A 23,755-nucleotide genomic window follows, 5' to 3' on the forward strand; every position below is an offset into this window, starting at 1 on the left:
TGGTGTAAGGAGTGAGCTAAAGAGGTTTCCCAAAAGGCTCTCTAGTTGTCTAAACACCATTCATTGAATAATTCCTCTTTTCCCACTGTTTTGAACCACATTCTCTTTCAGCCAAATTGGTTTCTAGCTTTGCACTCTTCTTGAGATGGTAGAGCACTGCTTGAATTATTGTAGTTTTAGAATATGTTTTAACATGCAGAGCAGGTTCTCCCTAATTAAAATTTTTGGATAGTTTTTAAATATTTGTGGTACCCAAAAACTTCAAAAAAAATTTCAAGTTAAAAACATCCTTGAGGAATGTTGATTGAGATTTTGTTGAATGTAGAGATTGGAAAGGATTGACAGCTTTATATTGTTAAGTATTCCTATCTAAGAACTGCATTTCTATATATCTTTTCATATTCTTCAGTTGTTTGTATAGTCTTTTTCATAGAAATTTTGCACTTCTTCTGATAAAGCATTTCTTAGTTGGGGTTTTGTAGCTGTATGAATAGGATTTTTAAAATTATATATTCTAATCCGTTCTTTTGATATACTAAATTCCTTGACTTTTAGTGATTTATTATTATCCATTATACTGAACTCTTTTTTTTTTTTTCAAACAGATTAGGCTGAATTCTCCTGCGTTTTCTAGTCATGCATTCAACAACTCCAAATAATGGTGTCTTTGCCACCTCTTCCCAATAGTTTTATCTTTCTTTTTTTTTTTTTTTTTCTTTCTAACAGTTTTGGCAAGTACTTTCAGAATAATATTAATAATAATGGTGATAATTTGTCTTATTTGTTCTTAACTGTTACAGGAATTTTTTTTTTTAATTTATCATTCAGCTTGATGCTTTTGACCTGTGAGATCATGTGTTAATCATGCCAAGGAGACAATCTTCTTGTCTTTTCAAAAGGATTTTTTATTGGATCATAAGTTAAATTTTATCAAGTGCCTTTTCAACATCTATTGAGACTGTCATTCTTTTACCTATTAATAGAATAAGCTATAATAGATTTTGTAATAATATACCCATTGTTACGCTCCTGAGAAAATTCCCACTTGGTCACAGTGAGTTTTTCTTTTAAGCTAATTCTGGGTAAGAAGTTTCTAGTTATTTGAGTGTAATTGCTACTGGGAAAAGTCTACATAACATGTATACTTCAAAATGCAAAATGAGATGTAGCTTTTTAAAAACTTTATCAGTTTCTTCCCCCAAATTAGACTATTTGGTTTATGTAACTCTTACTCAAGTAATTTTGATCATTCATATTTTCATGGAAATCTTCTATTTCTTCCAGATTTTAAAATTCATTAGCAAATTATTTTTACATGATTCCTTTAATTTCTTTTGCAGTAGTGATTTCATTTAAAAGCATTATTGAAGAAGAAATCTTTATTTTATAATCACATGTCTCTGCGTACATTGGAAAAGTTCTAGAATAATTATGTGGAAGACATCATTTACCATCTCTAAATGGTGCATAGTTTTCAGAGATTAAGAGTCACTATTTTTAGAACATGAGATTAGAAAAGGAATTTGGCACGTATTCACAGTTAATTTCTGCCTATTCCAGGGTAACAGAGGTGGTGCTGGGACTGATGCTTTAGGCAGGGTTCTCACTGTGGGTGTTGGGGGCAGTTCCCTTACTCAATTTGCGAGGATACCAGAATGAAAGGGGAGTAATGAGGAGCCCTGTTTGCCAGCCAGTTGCTAACAGCCAATCAATGAACCTGAGGTCCTAGGCAGCTGGACAGGGGTTAGGCGGCCATGCTGCTGACACACACCGGAGCATGGGAACCCTGGGGAATCCATGCTCTGTGCTGGGGAGACTGGCTCAAGGCAGTCAGTTACAACCAGGTGATGGGGATCTCAGGGTTAACATAGGTCTAACTTTAAAAATTGAGTCCTAAGGTCACTAGGAAAGCATGATGGTTTTCCTGGGGTGTTTTGCATCTTGAAGAAAGAAAAAACAATTTGGGGAGTGTTTGAGCTGCCAGACTTTCTCATACATTAGGTGCAGGTAGATTCATTACGCATTATTCCTTTTTCCCTGCTTTTAATATACAGCGACTCTCCAGAGAGACAGACTCTTCAAACATTTTACCAGGAAGCGCCAAAGGGCTATGCGAAGGCGAGTCCACCAGATCAACGGACACAAGTTCATGGCCACATACCTGAGGCAGCCCACCTACTGCTCTCACTGCAGGGAGTTCATCTGGTAAGAGATCCCCTGGTTTCTCTCCTCCTAAGAGCTGAGACTTCTCTGGTTGTGTGTGATTTCAGGACAAAGCATGATTATTAAGAATTGTTTTAGAATCTGATTTTTTTTCCCTCTTCTTCTAATATGTTGACCTAGAAATTTTAATCCCCAGCGGAAAAAAAAGATGACAGTTCACAGATTAAGTTTTAGATGTTACCTCTTTTTCCAATCATTTTGGTAAAGGTGCTAATGGCTCATGAGCTGGTTAAAAAGCACTAATTAGAGGGAGAGGCTAATGAGTTAATAAATAATCTGCCCCTGAGGAGGAAAGAAATATCAAGGATATTGTTTTAAGAAGGCATGAATCACGGTGAGTTATGGGAAATAATCTCTGCGAATAAACTAACTAAGCACACAGTAGTCTTCAGCCTTATGGTATGTAGCCAAAGGTAATAGCTTTCAGTGATAACATACTGTAATCCCTGGCATTTAAGAATTAAGATAATTAATAGTTGAGAAATTCTAGATGATCTGGGGCAACATCTTACCATGCACATCACTCAAGCTTTTAGTCTCTGTGGCAAATCTAAAATGTAAAATAAATTTTAGTAATAGTTGCCTTCAATTAGAGGCAACATTAAACATACTTATTTGGAGAGGGTAAGAAGAAATAGACCCTCGCACACACAGAACGTGCGCATACACACCCCTGTCTCAGCAGGAGAAAACAGTTTCGTATCTGCAACATCAAAGGAGATCTGTTTTTGTTGCAAATTTTAGTCATTTTGTTGAAGGCAGAAACATTTGGTTCAGATTAATTTCTGAATATTGATCAATTACTTTGTATTTTTGTGTATGTGTGATTACTTTGGATTTTATACCTTTTAGTGGTCAGAATCCAGGCTTAGTTTGGGTTTCTGGCACTTTTGACCAAGAATAGAGTCTTGTCTAGACCAGAGGCCCTCAACTGTATGAAGCCTACAGCTGTAGTCTTTAGGAAAAAGTTCCTGTTCCATTTTTTAATAAAAAATCAGAAGCTCTGGCAACTTTGAGCCCATTTTCCTTCTTGGAAGCTGTCAGCCTGCTCCCTTTAGCTGTAGTTCCACCTCTCAATGGGTTTGCCTGACCGGAGGGTGACTGTCCGTTGCTGTGTATTACACATCACAGCGTTTTGCTCCCCTCTTCATGTGACCTGCCTGCCTCTGTAGGCAACTGTGGTGACAACCTGTGATCTCAGCTAAATGCTCTTAATGGAAACTTACTTGATAGTTTCACCAGAATTTTTTCCACCAAGGAAACTTTAACTCCCACCTAAGCAGCCTTGTGACAGATACACACACGTGTGCGCGCGCACACACACACACACACACAATACTGGTCTATGTTTTACATATCTGTCATTCAGTCTTATCACCAACTACATGTGTGTACCTAGACAAGTCATAACCCAGCAGTGTCTCCACAGTTGCAAATAGAGACAATTCTATTTTGTTTATATAATATATAAAGTAAAATACATAATTTTATATAATATATAAAATAATAAAATATGTAATTTTATATAGTAAACATTTATATGCACTTACAGTATTAGGCACTATTCTAAGTGTTTTATATATCAACTCCTTTTATCTGCGTGATAACCCCATGGAGTAGGAACTGTTATCATTATCCCTCTTTATAGACTAGGAAACAGCAGCTCAAAAAAGTTAATAACTTGCCCCGAGTCATGTCCAGGCCATCCAGTTTCAGGATGTATGCTCTAGGCCATCCTATCATATCTGCTGCCTCCCAGGACTTTTGTGAGGATTAAATGAGATGGTACAGGTCAGCTGCTTGGCTCATGCCTGGCACATCCTACAGGCTTAGTAAGCTGTGCTTTTTGTTAGTGAGAACGAGGATCATATCAGCATCACTTAGAGACTGTGTTTGGGAGAGACAGAGATGGAAGATAGGGGCATGGTGGGCATATTGTGGCCCTACTTCTCCTCCCTGGTGGACTCTGGAGTGATGTGGGCACAGGGAGGAGGGAAGGTGTCCCAGGTCAGGCAGCTGCACTGGGCTCACCTGTTTATGTCTGTATGTGTATCTGCATCTGTTGACGTCACCCTCTGCACATCTTTACATGTATATGAGAGAGAATGCTGAATGAGATGGTGAGTGACACTTCAAGTGGAGGCTCCATCACACACGCAGATGAGGGTTTATTTTCATTGAGGACTTGGGGGGTTGCCACAGAGGTGAGCAGCATGAGAGGTGAGCAGTAATTCTCACCTGTGTGTATCATCTGGAGCATTCTAATTCATCAGACAATTTCCTCCTTGTCTTGTGGTAACAAACAAGTGCTCAAAAAGGAAAGCATCTTTTGCTGATTCTCTGAAATTGTGTTGTTTATAAAGGACCAGAGGATGAAATTTGTTTTCCTTAAGTACTGTAATTATAGGAGCATTGTTGCTGAAATATTTGACTGATGGTTACTTTTTTTCTCTATTGTCTTGAACAGGGGAGTATTTGGGAAACAGGGTTATCAATGCCAAGGTAAGAAAACATTTTAAAAAACTACGTTCAGTCTTGTTCCTGTTTTAAAAACTGATTATACCAAGAGAAAACAGGATACATTCCATTAATATTTTGATAAATAACTCTGTAGGTTAAACGAGACCCCCAGGGAATTACAACTCTTTAGTTTTGGTTAAATTTTGTCTATTTTTTTTTTTTTGTAGACAAAGTAGTCGGAATGTTTTTATTCCTGAATCCAGGATACCTAATAAAGTTTAGTTGTTTAAAGTTTTATCTCTGCAATAACATGAACATACTAAAAGGTAATGCCATTTTATAAGCAGGGCCCTTGAGTCTTGAAGGTAAATTTTTGGTATTTTACAATCCCCTTGTCAGGAGGGGTGAGAAGAAGCACACTGCTGTTTTCTTTTTACCTCCATTGGAAATAGGAGGTATTATCCAAGTAGCTTTTTTGATTTTCTGATTTTTTTTTTAAATGTGAGAATGTTCAAAGTTAAGCCGTTAATGATCTTGCAAGTTATTATCCATTCACATTATTTTGCTTTTCACAATTGTAAGATAAATTCAATTTATTAGTGTTCTGGGAGAATTGAAACAAGATAAAAATGGGAGAAGTGAAAGAAGACTCTACTCTGGAGATTTAGCCAGGCTGGACTGGGCTTGTCTTTTATTGGGCCTCCCTCATCATTGGCTTGGGCATCATCTCGTGATTTCTATATATGGTACCTGTTTTCTTCATTTACACTCTACTGATGATTGGTAAAATGGCACTCCCTATCCTCGAGTGGGAGCGTGTGAATAAATGAAGAAATCCCACCTTCTCTTCTGAAGGAGGTGAAGTAAAACATTATTTTCCTCAGAAGAACAGAATAAGACATACTCTTGGATGTAATTTTGACTTTGTATGAGCAATTCTATCAAATTCTCAAATTTAGAAAAAAAACAATATATACTTGATATGATAACAACAATTGATCTGACGCTACTAATTTCAGCCCCAGGTGAGAACATAGTTCACAGGTCAAAATCAATGTCACTTTTTGGCTTGGACCTCTCCAGTACAGGGATATGATCTGTCCATCTTATGGATAAAAAGATAAGAACCTCTTGATGGACGAGAATACATTTTTGAGTTAAAAAAATACATGATTTGTGATGTGTCTGTTGTTATTTTAATTTATTTCTTCTTCCATGGCATGTAGTGCCAGAATATTTAAAGAGATGATTTTCAGTGGGCCACCTGCTACTAAAAGAGCAGGAAAGAACATTGGTCAGAAGACATGAGGACACTAACTTATTTACATCTTGCTAAGGGATATAAAACCAAATGCCTAGTTGGAAAGATATACCAATCATGCTAACACTAATCAAAAGCAAACAGATAAAGCAGACTTCAGAACAAGGAAAATTATAAGGGATAAGGAAGGGCATTATGTAGTGATAAAGGGATCAGTTCTCCAAAAAGATGTAACACTCTTTAATGCACCTAACAATAGGGCATCAAAATACTTAAGACAAAAACTACAAGGAGATATACACAAATCCACTATTATAGTTGGAGACTTCAGTATCTCAGTAACTGATAGAGCCAACAAGCACACAATCAGTAAGAATATAGTTGACCTAAACAGCACTATCACAACTTCATCAAACTGACACTTACAGAATACTCCATCTAACAGCAGAAGAACACATGTTCTTCTCAAGCTCACTAGGAACAGAACATTTACCAATGTAGACTACATTCTGGGCCATAAAACAAACCTTAACAAATTTAAAAGAGTATAAATCATAAAAAGTACATCCTCAGACCACAATGGAATTAAACTAGAAATCAATAACAGAAAGATACCTGGAGCACTTTAAAATTTTTGGAGATTAAACAACAAATTCTAAACAGCGCATGGGACAAAGAAGTCTCAAGAAAAAAAAATCATTGAATCAAATGATAAACAATTTATCAAAGTTTGTGAGATGCAGTGGAAGCAGTGCTCAGGGGAAAATTTATAGCATTGAATGTGCATGTATTAGAAAAGAAGAAAGATCTAAGATCAATCATCTACGTCTCCATCTTAGAAAGGAGAGACATTTAAGCCTAAAGTCATCAGCAGAAAAGAAATAATAAAATTAGAGTAGAAGTCAGTGAAATTGAAATTAGGAAAACAATAAAGAAAATCCACTAAATCAAAAGTTTGTTCTCTGAAAGGGTCAATAAAACTGATATACCTGTAGCCAAGCTAACCAAGAAAAAAAAAAAAAAGCCTCAGAATTTAAGATATTTCTATGTGGAGGATTCCCTCATATAAAAAGACCAGTTCTCTGGGCACTTTCAGTTGGTTTCTCATGAGAATTCAATCTGATGAAAGCTAGATTTGTTTTAAATTGTAGTACTGTTTGCTGATATGTCATCTGTCTTGCTGTATTTAATCCTAAAAACTCCCATATGTCTTGAAAGATCTTTAAAGTGATGTATATTTTCATATTGCTTCATCACACATGTTCGTCCTTTAATGGAAACTGGACTCTGCACTATATCAGTTATCTAAATGAAAATGAAAAAAAGAGTTATTTAGTAAGTTCCAACTATTCAAACAATTGAATGAGTCATTCTGCAAATTCTTACTGGATGCCTGCTTTGTTTAAGGCCTCACACTGGCTGGGAAACCTGAGGACACTAGAGGCTACATGTGGACAATTTTAAGTGAGGGGGGCAGGTTAAGGGTTGTAGGAGATCGGGGAAGGAGAGATAGTTTCAGTCTAGAAGGGAGCCAAGGGGAGTGTGTTTTCATGGAAGAGACATTTTTTAAAGTTGTGTCTTGTTATAAACTTAAGACTTAAGTAGGCGATAGGAAAGGAAGATCTCTTAGGAATTGAAAAGGACATGGACAGCATGTGGGGGAGGGTGAAGACTTGCTCCAGGAAGAGCAACTAGTCTAGTTTTAAATGGAACAAGGAGCCTCCATAAAAGAAAGGTGACAGGTGAGCCTGGGGAAGGCTCTGGAGAGCCTAAAACCCATCTGGGAAATTTCAACTCTATTTTGGCTAACAGTGAGACACCATTGAATTCTTTAGATCACAGGGCTGAGGTGTCCAGCATCATGAAGTGAGACGATTCCACTGGAGGTGGGGACAGGAAGGATTAAAGCCAGGAAAGATGAAATTAGTGCAGGACTTGAGCACGAATAGTTTGAACATGAGTTAAGATGATGGTAAGGAATATAGGAAGGACGGGAGCTCCAGCTGCCATCACGGGGGCCCTGCATCTAAATGTAGCCACGATGACATGGCACAGCCCTTGTCGACTACTGAATCGGCCTAGACTGTCAGCCTCCAATAAACGGATAATCGCTGGGTTTAATTTCCTAGTGTGCACCTGTGTCGTCCATAAGCGCTGCCATCATCTCATTGTTACAGCCTGCACTTGCCAAAACAATATTAACAAAGTGGATTCAAAGGTAAGAGGATAACAGTTTACTGATTAAGTGCCTGCACGAGCTCATGTGTGCACATTCTCCCTGCCTCTCTCACTCCCCCCACCTCTCCCCGTCTCCTCCCCGCCACTTTCTCCCGGTCTCTCTGCCTCTCTTTCTTTCTCTCCCTCCTTCCTTCCCTCTTTTTCTCCCTCGCTCCCTTTCCCACTTACCTTCCACACTCCTTGAAGCCAATCATGGTATCAGAATTGAAATATCTCTCCTTTTTATATCATGGCATTTGTATTTCTGTACTTACGTAGCTTGACCTGCCTTCAAGATGACTCATTGGTTATCAGCCGAGTGAAAGCTCTAGGGATCAGTGCTACTAATTTGGAGAGAGATTTGGAATCATGAGCAGTTTCCTGTGTTTTGCATCAGATGACTGGGATTTGGGTGTAGAGTCCAGCCCCTGCTAGCTGGCTTCTTTTTCAGCCTCCATCTTAAAATGGGATCATACTCATCACATCAATTCTATCTTGCAGTATGTTGTTAACTGTAAACTGCGCTTCCCAAATAAAGGGACTGTTGGCCCTCTCTGGGCTCTTGAGGAATTTCAGGGAGAATGTGTATCGGTCCATAAATGCTTGAACCTCACTCTTGGCACCTGCATTACATCCAGCTGGGGTGGGCATGCATTCTAAACTCTGGAGGCAGAAAGCAGGTAGAGTATTGCTGACAGTCAGCATGGATTTATAGGTGCACTGAAGAGGCTGACTCTGGAACTCAGTGGTTCTTTACAGCATCCACCCAGGTTTGCCACATAGTACACAGAGAGGCGTTTGTGCTTTCTTTTATGAGAAAGAGGCCAGAAAAGTTTCAAGAGGAGTAACACTGCCCCAGTCCTTGTTACGTGTGGCTCTGTTGTTATTGCCTCAAACCGTGATGTAGCCTGTCGCGTATGTGCCTAGTCTAATTATGTGTTGGAAACAGTATATGAGATTACGCCTGTCTGAGAAGTGGTTGTACGTGAGATTAATACAGGGTCTTTGCAGGTATCAGGATGCAAAGACAAGCAAAGGCTGGAAGGGCTGAATAAGGTCACCACTTGAATGTCACTTTGGAATAAATTTCTTCCGTGGTTCCATGTCCTCTGGGTGCCACCTTCTGCACCCCTCCCCATGACATAGCTTCTGGATTAACTAACGATGTAGTTTATTAAAGACTTGTGTAATCCTAAAGTCTAAAGGTTCTGGGAAATAGACCTGAGTGTTAGGGCATTGGTGGGGAGAGAAATAGAGCTTGAATATAAAAGGTGAAATGAAAATTTAAATTTCTCTCATTCTCCCCAGATGGTGAACCATCTAATGCACACCACCCATTTCTGTCCAGAATTGTTTGTTAGAAAATGTGCTTAGTGTGCTTGGTAAGGCCTGAGTAATTAATTGTGGCTGAGCAGTAAAATAATATACCCAGCTCAGGTGTCATAGTAACACTCTGCTGTTACAGTTTTTACACAAGGTGCCGGTATGGAATTTCAGCTCTTGTCCTCCTGTTTCCTTCTTACAGGTTGCTGAGCAGAGGTTCGGAATCAACATCCCACACAAGTTCAGCGTCCACAACTACAAAGTGCCGACGTTCTGCGATCACTGTGGCTCTCTGCTCTGGGGGATAATGCGACAAGGACTTCAGTGTAAAAGTGAGATGCTAGGGTTCTGGGTACCTACTTCCTCATGAGAACACCATGCTGCGAGCTTTCAGAATTCTGTAGCTCAGAATCTGACCTAGGACTGATGGTTTTAGATACTGGGCAAATTAGCATCTTCATGGCTCTTTATTTCTATGTCCCTTGCCAGGCACACAGCGTACAGAGAGTGACGTGTGATGCACAGGTTTTCTAACCGTAAAATGTTAAGTCAGTTGCTAAATTGAATGTTCCATCTAGTTAGCTGGCCTGCTGGCTGTCATCTGTTTAGTGCTGTTTCAGTAGGTATTTGAAAGGGAGAAAAATGTGATCTGGTCAGAAATGGAAGATGATAGGTGGCGAGGTGGCCAGCAGAGAAGGCTGGGTTATGGGTAAGGACCAGCAGGAAGTTGGTCTGATGACCTCACCAGTAATAAGCAGGGATCGAGTTACAAAAGCATAACTAGAGTTCCCCTGCATCTTCTCAAAGATATTGATAAAGATTGGAGCGGGTGGGTGGAATGAAAGACACTTAAGCTTTGGCTGTGAGCTTGCACTGTAATCATGCCCAGTGGAGCCTGAATTTGACCTTTTACGTCAGCAAAGTGTCTGGGGATGACAGCTGATCCCTGTCCTGTTAGGAGGTAGGCGACTGTTGACCTCGAGTCATCTCGCATTGAGTGCTGATGTAGCAATCTGGCTGTCATGGGGTGCACTGTCTCCAGCCGAAATACATGCAAATTTTAGCCTAAAGCCTTAGACGCATTGAGTCACCAGGGAAGGCAGAGTTTGTGTCAATAAAACTGGACTCCTGCCACTGACTGCCTAGACTTACCAAGCCTGCTTCTGTTAACAAAAGTTGGCCAGTCACTTGTCTTCAAGAAAGGCAAATTCTTATCTTTCTCCACAGCACCATTCAATTATTTTTTTTCATGGATACATGAAATAATTCTTTTTCAACCAAGCAGCAGCCGACTCACATATGGCTTTGGCTTGGTCACTGCTTGATCATTAGCCAGACAGCCTCACCCAGGTGTGGGCTTCCAGCATGAAAAGTCCCTTCCTGCTTCTGTATGGCTGTTGGGGACATGCAGAGCCATGGGTGGGGCTCATCTGCATTGCTCTTGTCCCTGCCTGTGCTGACGGTGGTGCACCTACAGTGTTCTGGCTCCTGTAATTTTCGCTTGTATGGTCACATGGTGCTTTAAAAAGGCCACTGCAGGCTTGTGTGTCTCCCTACCAGCCTTCCTGAGAGAGGTGGATTTCCTATGAAGCTAATGAAACTTAAGCCTTGGAGCCCCTCCCTTGCAAGCCACCTTCCAAGCTCTCTACTTGATTGCATATTCTTTCTCTTAAAGAGAGCAACCCCAAATTGCATAACTTCAGGCCCCACAAAACCTGGATCTGTACATGCTCCCAGAGAGGGGCTGACACGCCCAAAACACGTCTCTGGCTGCTTCAGTTGTGTCTCCAATCAGCAGGGCCCGAGTCAAGAAACCATATCAGAACTTTGTGCTGATTAACCCTCAGGTCCTTCATCGTCCTGCGGCAGCTTCCTGTGTACCAGGAGCTTAGCTTGCTTCGCTCTCCTCTCCCAACTGCCACTTACCATGACCTTTAAGAAGTTGCTTTTCTTCACCCACGAAGCCACAGGCTGCAAGCGCTGAGAAACACAGCCACACAGGATGCCGCATTCTGTGCGGTGAGGGCTGCCCAGAGACAGTGCTCAGAAAGAAAGCTTCACTTAGAGGTTCTTCTCTCGGGAACACCATTTCCATCCTATTGCAACACCGATCTCCACGTGGCTTTTCGATTGCTCCCTTTTATTGAGAGATGCAAGGAACAGTATAAAGGCAGCTGGCACGATTCCTTGTTATTTAATTGACTGAACTGTTGCTGGGATGAACGTTTTGATCTCTGTCTTGAATCATGCTGTGAAATCGGTGATGACTGTTAAAATATGATTTAGGAGAGTGTCTCTCATCAAGTCGTGGTGAGAAAGAGGTGTTTGAAATTTATTATTCATCAGCATGCCAGGCTTCCTGCTCTGAAACAGCAATCAAGAAGATGGCAGGGATGGATGTAGGTGTAAGTTTAACTTGATGAGAAGACAGCATTGTCCGGCCTGTACCGTTCCCCTGCCACAGTCTTTTGGGTTACCAGAGTTCTCTTTCACAGCGTGTGTTGATGAGACTTTTTTCTGAATGTGAATTCCCTTCTCCTCTTCTCTCCAGTTTGTAAAATGAATGTACACATTCGGTGTCAGGCGAACGTGGCCCCCAACTGCGGGGTAAACGCGGTGGAACTGGCCAAGACGCTGGCGGGAATGGGCCTCCAACCTGGAAATATTTCTCCAAACTCGGTGAGACCTCACTTTATTCATGTCCTGTAATTTAGAAGTTGTTCAGTTGTGATGAGCCCTGGTATGGCGTGTGGCGTAATCAAAGTTCCTCATCTCACTGGGTAACGTTTACAGAGTACTTTACAAGTTTGACTTCCTTATAAAGACTTTTCCAAAGTAAATTAATACATGATACATGATTTCTGTTGTCCTTTATACAGTAATCCCCCAGTCTACTTGAACACAAAGAATAACTTCACATTTTAAGTTTATCAGAAGGTTGGGACCATTTTAAAGAAGTTAAATATGGAGGATTTGACTTTGTTCCGTAAATGTTAAATCAATAACAGTAACCTTTGAATTCCTTTATGATTGGGTTAGACGATGACTTCTTAGACTGAACACCAAAAAAAAAAAAAAAAGAAAAAGAGAAAAGGAAAAAAGGTAAACTGGGGAAAAAAGTTCTTAATCTCAGCAAATATAATAAACAGATTTATTGCATTTTGTTTTGTTCCACAAATAAGATTCTATATACAATTGCATGACAAGAAATAATGAGCGTACAGATCTACCAAGAAGCAGAAGAAGGATTTTTTTAAAATCAGCTTCCTGTCATTGTGGTCTGCTGAAAAGCCTGGAATCCAGGGGCCTGGGCTGCACTCTTGGTGGGGGTGCCTGGCTGTGCAGTTGACCAGTAAACTCTGGGGCTCTGCTTCCTCCTCTCTGCAAGGGATTGAACTTGGAGATCTGTGGGGTTCTCCACAGCCCTGGAATCCAATGGTTGTGCAGTTTTTGTTTATGGATTGTGAATTTATGTCAAGTTCAGTAACGGACAGGAGTTCCTTCCTCTGAGCTCTCAGGAGTGGGTGGAGCATGTCAGTTGCTGTGGGCATGTTTTGTCTTGCCACTTCCCTGAGTGACCTCCCCCTGCTGTCCACTTGAGCCTTAGCCACACCCCAGGGCCTCGTCCTATCGCTGCCTTGCTGGCCAGGGGCTGCCGAGAGCTGGGAAAGAGCCATGGCTACGGCTGTGGTTTCTGGAAGGTGTAGCTTGATGTCTGGTTCAGGAAAGTTCTAGACTTAACTGTCAGATATCTCTGGGTACTTAGGAAGGGACGTGCAGTCACTGTCAGGTTCTTGGTTATCCAAAAAATGTCATCCCTAAACGCCCCACTTTCTTTTTGCTGAGAGGCCCCTGCCTGGTAGATGGGGCCTTGGATTGTCATTGTATTCCTTGATTTTAGGAAGGCATTGGCGAAGTCCTTCAAGTCTGCGTGTCTTTCTTGCAAACAGGCAGACAGGGTGCTATACCATGAGGAGGGTTTCTAACGCATGGGACGGCTGTGCCTGAGGGCCGTGGGTTAAGGATTTCAGCCTGAAATGCCATGTGAACAAGCTGGCCATGCGGCACAGTCTCTAGCAATGGCTGGTGCCACTTGTCATGTGAGCCAAGTATCTTTAATGTGCTAATATTTAATGGTGAGAAAACCGAAATTACCTGTTACTTGACAGTACAGCATTCAAAAGAGACACCTTTAGTCTATCAAGAGAGAAGAATGGGTTAAAAAAAAAAAAAAAAGATTGAGAAACACTGGCTTAGATTTTTCTGGCCAGTGCCAGCCCAACCAAGGGAAGTATTTAAGTGGAGGAAGTGAAATTCAAGCTGGTAAAATTTTTCTGCCTTTGAAAAATTTATGATCGGAGATCTAGAGGAGAAACTGCGAAAACAGTTGGATTTTAAAGATGACCCATTTTGTATCTTCAATCACTTATTTACTGGGTTAAGTAAAATCCTCGCAGTTACAGGCTATTGCCCAGCTGTTTATTGCAAACATTGCTTAGAAGTTGACCCAGATAAGGTTTTTTTTTTTGTTTGTTGTTTTTGTTTTTGTTTTTTTTTTGTTGTTGTTGTTGTTTTTAGCTAAATAGGTCAAATGCTCCCAGATATTAGACTTTCAGTCTGCTGTCTGGTGGAAGCTTGTCTTATAAATATCCTGAGGTGGACATCTGCACATCACCTTGCCTTTAGGTAGCGCCCCTACCGGAATGGGTCTTGTACCAGGGGAATGGGCTGGAGCATGCGCAGAGAAAGCCACACCTACTTGTAGTTCCGTGCGGTGCAACTAGAGCTCTCCCTGTGTTGATGGTTAACCTTCCTAGGGGGCAAGCAAGTTGACCATGAATCAGAATTCTTCAAAATTAACACGGTGGCCCAAAGAATTCCCTTTCCAGAAAGTTATCTTAAGGAAATAGATGATGATCATGATCATAATTGGGATTGGGAACACAGCTTAGGTTTATTTATTTTGATACAGTATTATATGTTACAGGTGTACAGTATAGTGGGTCACAATTCTCAGAGGTCATGCCCCATTTACAGCTACTATGAACTATTGGCCACATTCCCCACATTGTACCGTACGCCCTGGTGGGTTATTTTATACCTCGTAGTTTGTATACCTCTTGCTCCCCATGCCAGGTGCTGATCTAAGTACCTGAGGTGCAGTTGCTCACTTTCTCCTCATAACAACCCATGTGTCAGGTGCTATAACATCCCCTTTGTTAGGAAACTGAGGCACAGAGAGGTAGGTAACTTGCCCAAGGCCACAGGGTTAGGCTGCAGAGCTGTGATTTGAACCCAGGCAGCCTGCTTGAGAGCCTAGACTCCTAATCATCCTGATTTGAAGATTTCCATGCAGGTATGGTCACTGCGGTCACTAGCGAAAAGTGGGAGACAACCTGTATTTCCAATAGCAGGGGAATTCATAAATCAATTGCTATATATCCGAAATACGGACGATCAGACAGCCTTTAAAACTCATGTTCTTGAAGGATATTTAAAGACACAGAAAATACACATGACAAAATGTTAAATAAAAATTGGTGTTATGAAGCAGTAATTTTATTATATTTTTAAAAACCAAATATAAAGACAGATGTGTGTATATATATGTTTTTATTTTTTGAGAGGGATGGTGAGATTATAGGTATTGTCAATTTTATTCTTCACCTCTTCATTGTTCCAATTTTTACATTAATTTTTATTTTTCTTCTGTAACTTAAAATACTGTGTATGAAATGATGCTTCGTTCATTCACATCCTGGTACCCAGTGGTCCTTGATTCTCTGAGCAGACCTGAAAACCGCTCTTCGCAGAACATGGACACCAGGCGGCGCTCTTTGAACCTTTCTACCCTGTAGAAAGTCATTGCAAAAACCTGAGGGACCAGACTGAGACGTTTGTGGTTCTCTGCACTCCCGTTTGAGCACAAACTGAAATTCAGTGGCTGAGATATATTCTGAAGCAGTTCTTACCCAGATACAGAAAGCACAGCTCAGGAGCTGGTACTGAGGCAGTTTTGCACGGCAGAACCTGATCACATGTCAGGCTCTTTCCCCGTGTGTTGTATTGAGGGTTGAAGCTGCATGTAAGGTCTTCTTCATCCATCCGTGCTTCATGCTTCGCTGTGATTTCTGACTCGAGGCATTCTTTTCTTTGCAGAAGCTTGTTTCTAGATCGACCCTAAGGCGACAGGGAAAGGAGAGCACCAAAGAAGGAAATGGCGTCGGGGTTAACTCTTCCAGCCGACTTGGGATCGACGACTTCGAGTTCATCCGAGTGTTGGGGAAGGGCAGCTTCGGGAAGGTGAGTCCTGGCTTCAGCTGTTTGAGTTCAAGGATGCATGCTCCCAGTTTGTGGCTGGCAGGGGCACGTGTGTATCCACACACCCATTTCCCGCCGGCCGTTGCCCTTCGGTCCTGTGCGAGCCCCCACTCTGAGAACTGCGAGAGTTCTCGTGCTCATGCTCCTCCTCCTGCCTTGCCACAGGTGATGCTTGCAAGAATAAAAGAAACTGGAGACCTGTATGCTGTGAAGGTGCTCAAGAAGGACGTGATCCTGCAGGACGATGACGTGGAGTGCACAATGACGGAGAAGCGGATCCTGTCCTTGGCCCGCAATCACCCCTTCCTCACTCAGTTGTTATGCTGCTTTCAGACCCCCGTAAGTGTGACCCCCATGCACCGCCTCAATGGTCCCCCTTCTTCAGAAGCTGAGCCAACAGAATGTTGACAATTTCACAGAGTATCAGAAACTTCGGGAGCATGGACTCCCAAGATAGGGCCCTTGGAAGGTCCCAGTGACTTCTGACGACCCAAACCGATGAACTAAGCACTTCCTTTCATGCTGTCCTGGAGAAGGATCACTTTGAGGGTTGTGTCCTAAGATTGAAAAGGTCTTCACACGGGCGTCTCCTCTAGCAGAGGGGAGGTTACAGAAGTCTAAGGATAGAGTAAGTGTCATGGGACGCTTATCTTGGTGACTTGGGCCTTGGCCCCACTGCTTAATGCTAAACTGGTTCGGACCTGGGCACAAGAGTTCAGACCAGGATAGGCCCAGCGAGGGCACCCTGACTCGTAATATCCCAAGGCATCGTTTCCAGTCTGAATCAGGGATTTGCTTGATTTTTTTTTTTTCCAATTTGCTTGATTCGGTGGTCTGATCCTAGGAGACCAGTCTGTCCACTCCATCATGATGTGCATGAAAGGAATGCTTTTGGCTGCAGTTACAGAATACCTGACCAACAGAGGTTCATGAAATAAACAGGAAGGATGAGTTTTTGTCTTGAGAAGTCTGGCAGTAAGAATGTTTGGGTAGGATTAGTTGCTCAGTGACATCAGGCGTCCCTTCCCCTTGGGGTCTTAAGGTAGTTGCCACAGCTGTAAGTGTCACACCTCGTATGACAGCACCCAAAGCAGGAAGCACATGGGGCAGAGGCAGAAAGTGCTTCCCAGTCGCTCTCCTTCTATCAGGGAGAGAAAAATCTCCAAGACTTGAGTTACCTGCTCACCTGTAGCTGCAAAGGAGGCTAGAAGAGCACATGTCTAGCCTAGCCTGATTCCCTTGATCAGTTCCCACTGACCTGGGTCAGGGCACTCTGCTGCCCACCTAGCCCTGGGCTTCTGTTGTCGGTGGTGAGGGAGGAGGACTCCTGCGAAGGCACCAGGAGTGTCTGCCACAGTTACCTCCTAATCTTCTCGCTGTCAAAGGCGTTCTGAAAAAAGGAATTCGGGACATGTCCCTTGTCTGCCACCAGCAGGGCACTGGAGGGTGAGGTGCGAGCAGGATGGGGCGTCCCACCTAGTCCAGGGATGCTGCAGTGCATTTTTAGGGAAGGTAGCAGCCAAGTGGAACCAGAGGGCCAGTTAGAATTAGTCAGGCGAAGAGAATGAAAGTGAATGTAGTAAGCAGGGTGAACAGCTCAGGCATAGATCTACCAGTAAACGGGAACAGGAGGTGTAAATAAAGCTCAGGAGCATAAAATGTGAGGTTCAGGAGGGGCGTGGTGAGAACCGAGGCTGCAGAACTGGGCCAGGCCGGGGCCAGGCAGTGTGGGCCTTGTGGGCTGTATTAAAGGAGCTTGGATTTTAGTCCTAAAAATAAATGGAAGACATTTTAGCAAAGGAATGACATAGCAGATTGCATTTTTAAACTCAAAAAAGTTTGTTTTAAGCACCCGCCAAGTATCCATATCCTTTCTTTGAAAGAAACAATTATTACTTGTTTCAAGGGTAGCCTTTCAGAGTTCTTTGCACATAAAAGCATACATACACACCATATGTATGTATCCATATTTATTTAAAAAAAACACACACACACACAAGTGTCAGTATATATTTGCCCTGCATTCTGTACCCCCCTCCTTTTTAAGGAGACAAATCCAAAATGGTTTTATTGAGAGAGTAAATCTCTGTAACGCATCTTGCAAAATTTACACATTTTAAAAAACTTAGGTATAACTGATGTGTAACACTATATTAGTTTCAGGTGTACAAAATAATGATTTGATATTTGTGTACGTGGTAAAAGGATCACCAGAATAAGTCTAGTTAACATCCATCATCATACATCATACGTCATAACATCCAGCATCATCAGAGTCACAGAATATTTTTTCTTGTGATAAGAACCTTTAAGAGCTACTTTCTTAGCAACTTTGATGTGTGCAATACTGTGTTACCAACTCTAGGCACCATGTTGTATACATTACATCCCCAGTCACCTTATTTTTTTTCAAAAATGAGATAACGTATCTTGAGATTATGTCATATTTGTATACACCTGGCTGCCTCGTGTTTTAATGGCTGCATTGCATTCCATTTTTAAGAATGTGACACAATTTATTTAACTTGTTTGCTATTGCTATATATTTAGGATGTACTTAGACTTTAATTTTAATCAAAGTTGCAGTGAGTTCCCTTGTGTTTTTATCTTATTATGTACTTGTACTAGGATTTCTCTATGACTCGCTACTAGAAGTGGTATTGCTTGGTCAGAGGGCTAAACATTTATAACTTTGACAGAGTCTAGTTGGCCTTCTTCCCCATAGTGCTTAAAGATAGCTAATGCTTCAACCCTTACATACCAGCCCCTGTCCTAAGTGCTTTCTTACAGTAATCACATGAAGCAAATTCTGTTAACCTCACTCCCATTTTACAGATGAGCAAACTGAGACGGGAAGAAATTTAGCTTCCGAGTGGCAGAGGTTTTGAGGCCAGACAATCTAGCTGCTGAACCCAAGCTCTTAACCATTTGCTTGTTGTATTCCTAAATTCACACACCCAAACCATGTGTGAGAAGGCTTATTTCCCCCACCCTCTTCCTTTTGTGGCATGCTAGCTATCATTTTGATGATGGGAGAGATTTTTTTTAAAGGTGTCTTTGAAGTTCTAATGGGCATTTCTCTGACAGTGAGTGAGGCTGGACATTCACACATGTTTAAGGGTTACTTGCGTTGGCAGAGATACATGTGCAGCTTGGACACGGGGTGGGGCCGGGAAGATGGGCAGGCAGAGACAGGAGGTTGTGTTAAAGGAGGTGCATGGTGTGCACTCCCAGGCTGTCCACACGTGTGGGAAGGAGCTGGGGGTCAGCTCAGTTTCCCCTGCACTCCTCTGTCATGCTGCCCGTGTGGCCTGGGCTCCTCAAGGGCACACCCTCCTCACTAGAATCCTCAGTGCTTCCAGGAGCCCCAGAGCCCCTGCTGGCCCTGGCGCCTTGCCCCTCGATTCTCAGCTTCCCATCTCCGCGTCCATGGGCCAGGCAGGGCTAACCCCAGGTCGTCCTCCCAGGGCCTGCACCAAAGAGCAGACATTGGATTAGATGAAATTAATGGGCTGATAACCCTGAGTCAGACAGTTGACTGATGTGGTTGTGCAGTGGCTGTTTCAAGTTCCTCTGATAAACAAATAAAGAAGTCTCTCCTATCGAGCTCCCAGGGACTTGCACCTACCACAGGAAACCCCCGAGATTCTACAGAAAGCAGTCTATCAATTAGATGATGCTATGGTAGAAAAGAAGTTAACCTGGAACAGATCGGGAGACCAATGAATATAGAATACACAATGCAGAATTTTTCAGGAAAATATATACTATGCAATATCCCCAAATATTAGTGGTTACGTGGGATTCCACTGTTCAGCAAGTGAAGCCTTTATGTTAACATTGGTGATCCAGTTTTCCTAGCGGCAGTTTCATATATGGCCACAAGGTGGCAGTCGTTACTGCAAGGTGATTTTTATTTCTCCACTAGAGAGAGGTGCCGACTTTGGGGTTTAAAATCTGCCTTGCAGTAGATGTCTCCAAAGCAAAGGATAAAGGGGATTTTCCCCTGCCGTAAGTCTAGATGATAAACCAAGTGTTGGGAACCAACTTAAAAGAATCCAGTGCTTTTTTCTCATGCTGAGATAGAGCTATGCAGTCTTCAGGTTTAAGCCTTCTCGAATTTCAAGGTATCAGGCTCCATAGTATGCGTGGCATTTGCTTTCTGCATCTGTCCATTTGTCACAAATCCTCAGTCACTATCCCCATTTACCACTGAAAAGCGAACTATACAGAACAGAAAATGGCAGTTACCATGAAAAATTACAGCAGGTAAATTATGACTGTTTAGCTACTGGGTTTGTCAGGCCCTGCCTCTAAAATGAGATGCTCAACAGTGTGTAACTCTGAGCTGTACAGATCTCCCCTGCAGAATTTAGCAGTGAGCCGGGGTGAGGTGTGGGAGTCACTCCCCGGCTATCTTCAGTGCATCACTTCATTGTGAGGATGCTTGTAGAAGCAGCCCTGCGGAATGGGTGTCCCTGAGGCCCAGAGAAAGGGAGCAACTTGCTGAGCATCCCTTAGGCTGTGAGTGGTGGAGACAAGGTTCATCTCTGGGTCAGGCTGACTCTGGAGCCCGGCTCCATCCACTTGTTGTCTTCTGCAACGTTTAGGTTGTTGATTCAGCGTGTGCGTAAGCCCTTCCTGTCTTGCTTGGCTCCCCTCCCATGTTCTGATATGGAAAGAGCTTTGCCCTTAGAAACGGAAGACCTGAGGTCTTCCAACTGTTTTCCTCTGCTTGAATGGCTTGCGACTACCTTCAGATTCCTTTGAGCCTTCAAGTTCTCATAGTTGAGATGAAAGCAGGATTGCCATGAGGAGCAAAGGTGAGAATGCAGACTCGCTGTTGTTCGACGAGCGGCACTGTGACCTCCTCCTTCCTTCCACACACCAAAGACAAAGGTCCTGGGGCTTCCCGGCACAGACCTCAGGTGGAGGGTCCAGTAAACACACACAAAGTCGGAGTCTGGGAGCTCCTTTCATTCTTGGCCAAAACAAAAAGACAAGCCAATTACAGATAATGGATAATTTTTCAAGTTGGCTACACAGAATTATGAGCCCATAAATTATTGCCTCTGATTTTTCCATAATCATGTTACTTGCAAGTATATCACTACATTGGCATCCTCATAAATTTCTGAAAGCATCGTAATTGCTAATAGTTTGGGAATAATTTGGTAATCTGTATCAAGACTTAACAAAAATGTTTATGCTCTTTGATCAGTTGATTTTATTTCTGATAATCTAGCCTGAGAAAACAACACAAAGAATAAAATAAACGTCATGCATAAAGATGCTGAATTTTCAGTGCATTATTCATAATAGAAAAATCCCAGAAACAACTTCAGCATTCAGCAGTAAGGGTGTACTTAAGTAATACGTTATTTAAAATTATTTTCTTTTTTTAACATATATTTATGTTTATTTATTATTATTTTTAATTTTTCCCCTTAATGGAGGCACTGGGGATTGAACCCAGGACCTTGTGCACGCCAAGCACACACTCTACCACTGATCTATTACCCTCAACCCCTAAATAATATGCTATTTGATGAAGATTTTCAGCCAATAGAGAAACAATTGAGTATCAAGTAGTTACATGATTGTGTGTCGCTGTCATAAGCATCCAGCAGATATTATTTGTTGCATACAATTCTTATAACAGCCCTAGAAAATAGGTACAATTGCTCTCTATTTTGCTGAGTGACGAAGTAAAGGAGGAGTTAAGTTGCCCTAAATCCAATAGCGTAAATGGTGGAGCCAGGAGGTGGGAGCCTAGGAAGTAGTACAGAGTTGATGATGGTTCAAGGCATGTGTTCATGGCAGGTTCTGCCCAGGACAGTGACTTGGCAGACCTGGTCCCTCCACGAAAAAATAAGGCTGAAAGGAAATGATGCCAGTAAGCTCTCAGGGACTGCTATTAAGGTCGCAGAGTTGTGGATGATTTGTTTCCTGCTTTGTTCTGTTTTCCAGTTTCTGTGATGTGTTTCTCCTTCTCTATCAGAGGAAGCGGGAGGAATGAGGTGCTCTTCAGCCAGGAGGGCCCGGGGTCTGGGGTGCGGCCTGGTGAATGCCCCGTGTCCCACTCTTGCAGGTTAAATTCACTTCACACTCCTTTCATCTTAATCAGTGACTGGGCGGCTGAGCCTGCTGGCCTTGGTGGCCTGGAATCCCAGTCTCCCCACCCCCAGCTCCCAGGGGCTGGCGGTGGCACCCCTGGAGCCCTCGCTGAGCACTGAGCAGAGGGCCGAGACCCAGAGGAACAAAGACGCTGCGGCGGCGGGGGCAGGAGGGGGAGTGGCAGAGTCAACACTGGTCAGATGCTTCAGCCTTTGTTCGGAGACCCAGTTTGTGAAAGCAAAGGTTTCCGTTGGAAAAACATAAGACATGCTAATGCCCGGTGCCCAAGAGCTGCCTCTGGTCAGCAGGACTCGGGGCACATCGGAGCCATAAGCCTGGCTGAGCCTCGTTTTGGGGGGAGAACTTAAGTTTGCATTTGTGATCTGTGCTGGAAGAGGGGGTACAGAATGCACAGAACCCCCCTGTACAGGGACAGAAACCCAGCACTCTTAGCTCCCTGCTGAGGGTGTGTCGGGGTGTCGCCGGCTGGGGTTTGCCGCAAAGTAATGCACCTGGAGTTTCCAGCCGGGCCGGGGCAGGGCAGGGCATAGCTTATCCGAAGAAGAACCCTTCATTGTGGGTTAACAAGGCAGAAATCCTGCTTTTGAAGGGTGCGGCAGCTGGGAGTCTTGTGACTTTAGTGCTGTCAGCTTACACAGTGGTGCAAAGTGATCTCAGGGCACTTAAATCACACTTAAAATACATTTAAAAATCACCCGGCTGCATGGCTGCAAGAGAACAGTCGTTTCTCTGGGTTATTTGCTCCACTGTTATATTAAATATTAGCAAAGGCATGTACATGTGAGAGACAGACAGACAGAGACAGACAGAGAGACAGGCAGCAGGACACTCATGTGTTCCTGGAATGTATCTTTTAGAATTTCATCAGGGGGTTGACCACGCCGTAGCCTTCAGTACGAGAGCTCTGAGTTCTGATGCTCACTTAGATAATAGCTCCTTTGTCTTGAGGAAGGTCCTCCGCTGGCTTCGTGCAGGTGGGGGTGCAAGGTGCAGCCCGCCCCAGGCAGCCCCGAAGCCCCGACCGCCTCCGGGTCCCTCCAGCTCCCGGTCCCTTTCCCAGGTTCAGGGAGCATCTGGCAGCGGCGGCCAGGCTGTTCTCCTGCTGAGCCTGGGGAGGTGAAGACACACTTGGACCCTGGTACGGCTTTACCAATGTGCTCTGAGTCACAGTGACATCCCGGTCAAGGGGACAAGGCCCTGTGACCATGAGTTGGAGGAGGAGAGGGGTTCCCTGCAGCCAAATGAGCTGGAAGACTTATCCCTCCGCAGGGTGAGGGTTCGGAAGAGGCCTCTGTTAACGCCTGCCGTGGTTGGTCGGTTCTCGAAGCCTAGCTGCACCGGCTTCGCAGGAGGCGTGGGTGAAGGATGAAGTAGCAGCGGCTGTTGTTCACTGAGACCCCAGCCTGTGTCCTGGGGGCTTATATTCATTGCCAGTGTCTAGACAGCTGTGCATTTTGGTATTTCCATAGACTTCTGTTACATGAAACGTCTCATTTAATACCCAGAACAACCCAGGGAGTTGTAGATACTTTTATCCTCATTTTAAAGGTCTGGAAACTGAGGTTCAGAGAGATTAAAGAACTTGCCCCAGGTCCCACAGCAAGCAAGAATTGGGCCGTGGATTCTTAACCAGGTCGTCCAGCTTAATGATCTTCCGTTATGCCACATACAGGAGACGTCCTTTCTCTGCCCTGTGTGCAGCTGAGGAGAGGGTCATCAGGCAGGAATAAAGGCAGCTTGTCACAGCATGCAGTTTCGTGGCCTTTTACAAAGTACCTAAGGAAAGTCCCTTTGCTCTTTTTGGTTTGGAAC

The 23,755-nt window shown here is 43.1% G+C and overlaps 1 protein-coding gene across 1 annotated transcript in view; it reads left to right on the forward strand.

The window, feature by feature from the left end:
* Positions 1-23,755, forward strand: part of PRKCH (protein kinase C eta) — a 206,210-nt gene that overhangs the window by 103,915 nt on the left and 78,540 nt on the right. The window contains exons 3-9 of the mRNA XM_010976676.3: positions 2,055-2,205; positions 4,691-4,725; positions 8,074-8,162; positions 9,687-9,816; positions 12,036-12,163; positions 15,644-15,787; positions 15,971-16,144. Coding sequence (XP_010974978.2) covers positions 2,055-2,205; positions 4,691-4,725; positions 8,074-8,162; positions 9,687-9,816; positions 12,036-12,163; positions 15,644-15,787; positions 15,971-16,144 — 851 coding nt within the window. The remainder of the gene's footprint in view (positions 1-2,054; positions 2,206-4,690; positions 4,726-8,073; positions 8,163-9,686; positions 9,817-12,035; positions 12,164-15,643; positions 15,788-15,970; positions 16,145-23,755) is intronic.

The sequence above is a fragment of the Camelus dromedarius genome, chromosome 5 (genome assembly GCF_036321535.1).
Source record: "Camelus dromedarius isolate mCamDro1 chromosome 5, mCamDro1.pat, whole genome shotgun sequence".
Lineage (NCBI taxonomy): Eukaryota > Metazoa > Chordata > Mammalia > Artiodactyla > Camelidae > Camelus > Camelus dromedarius.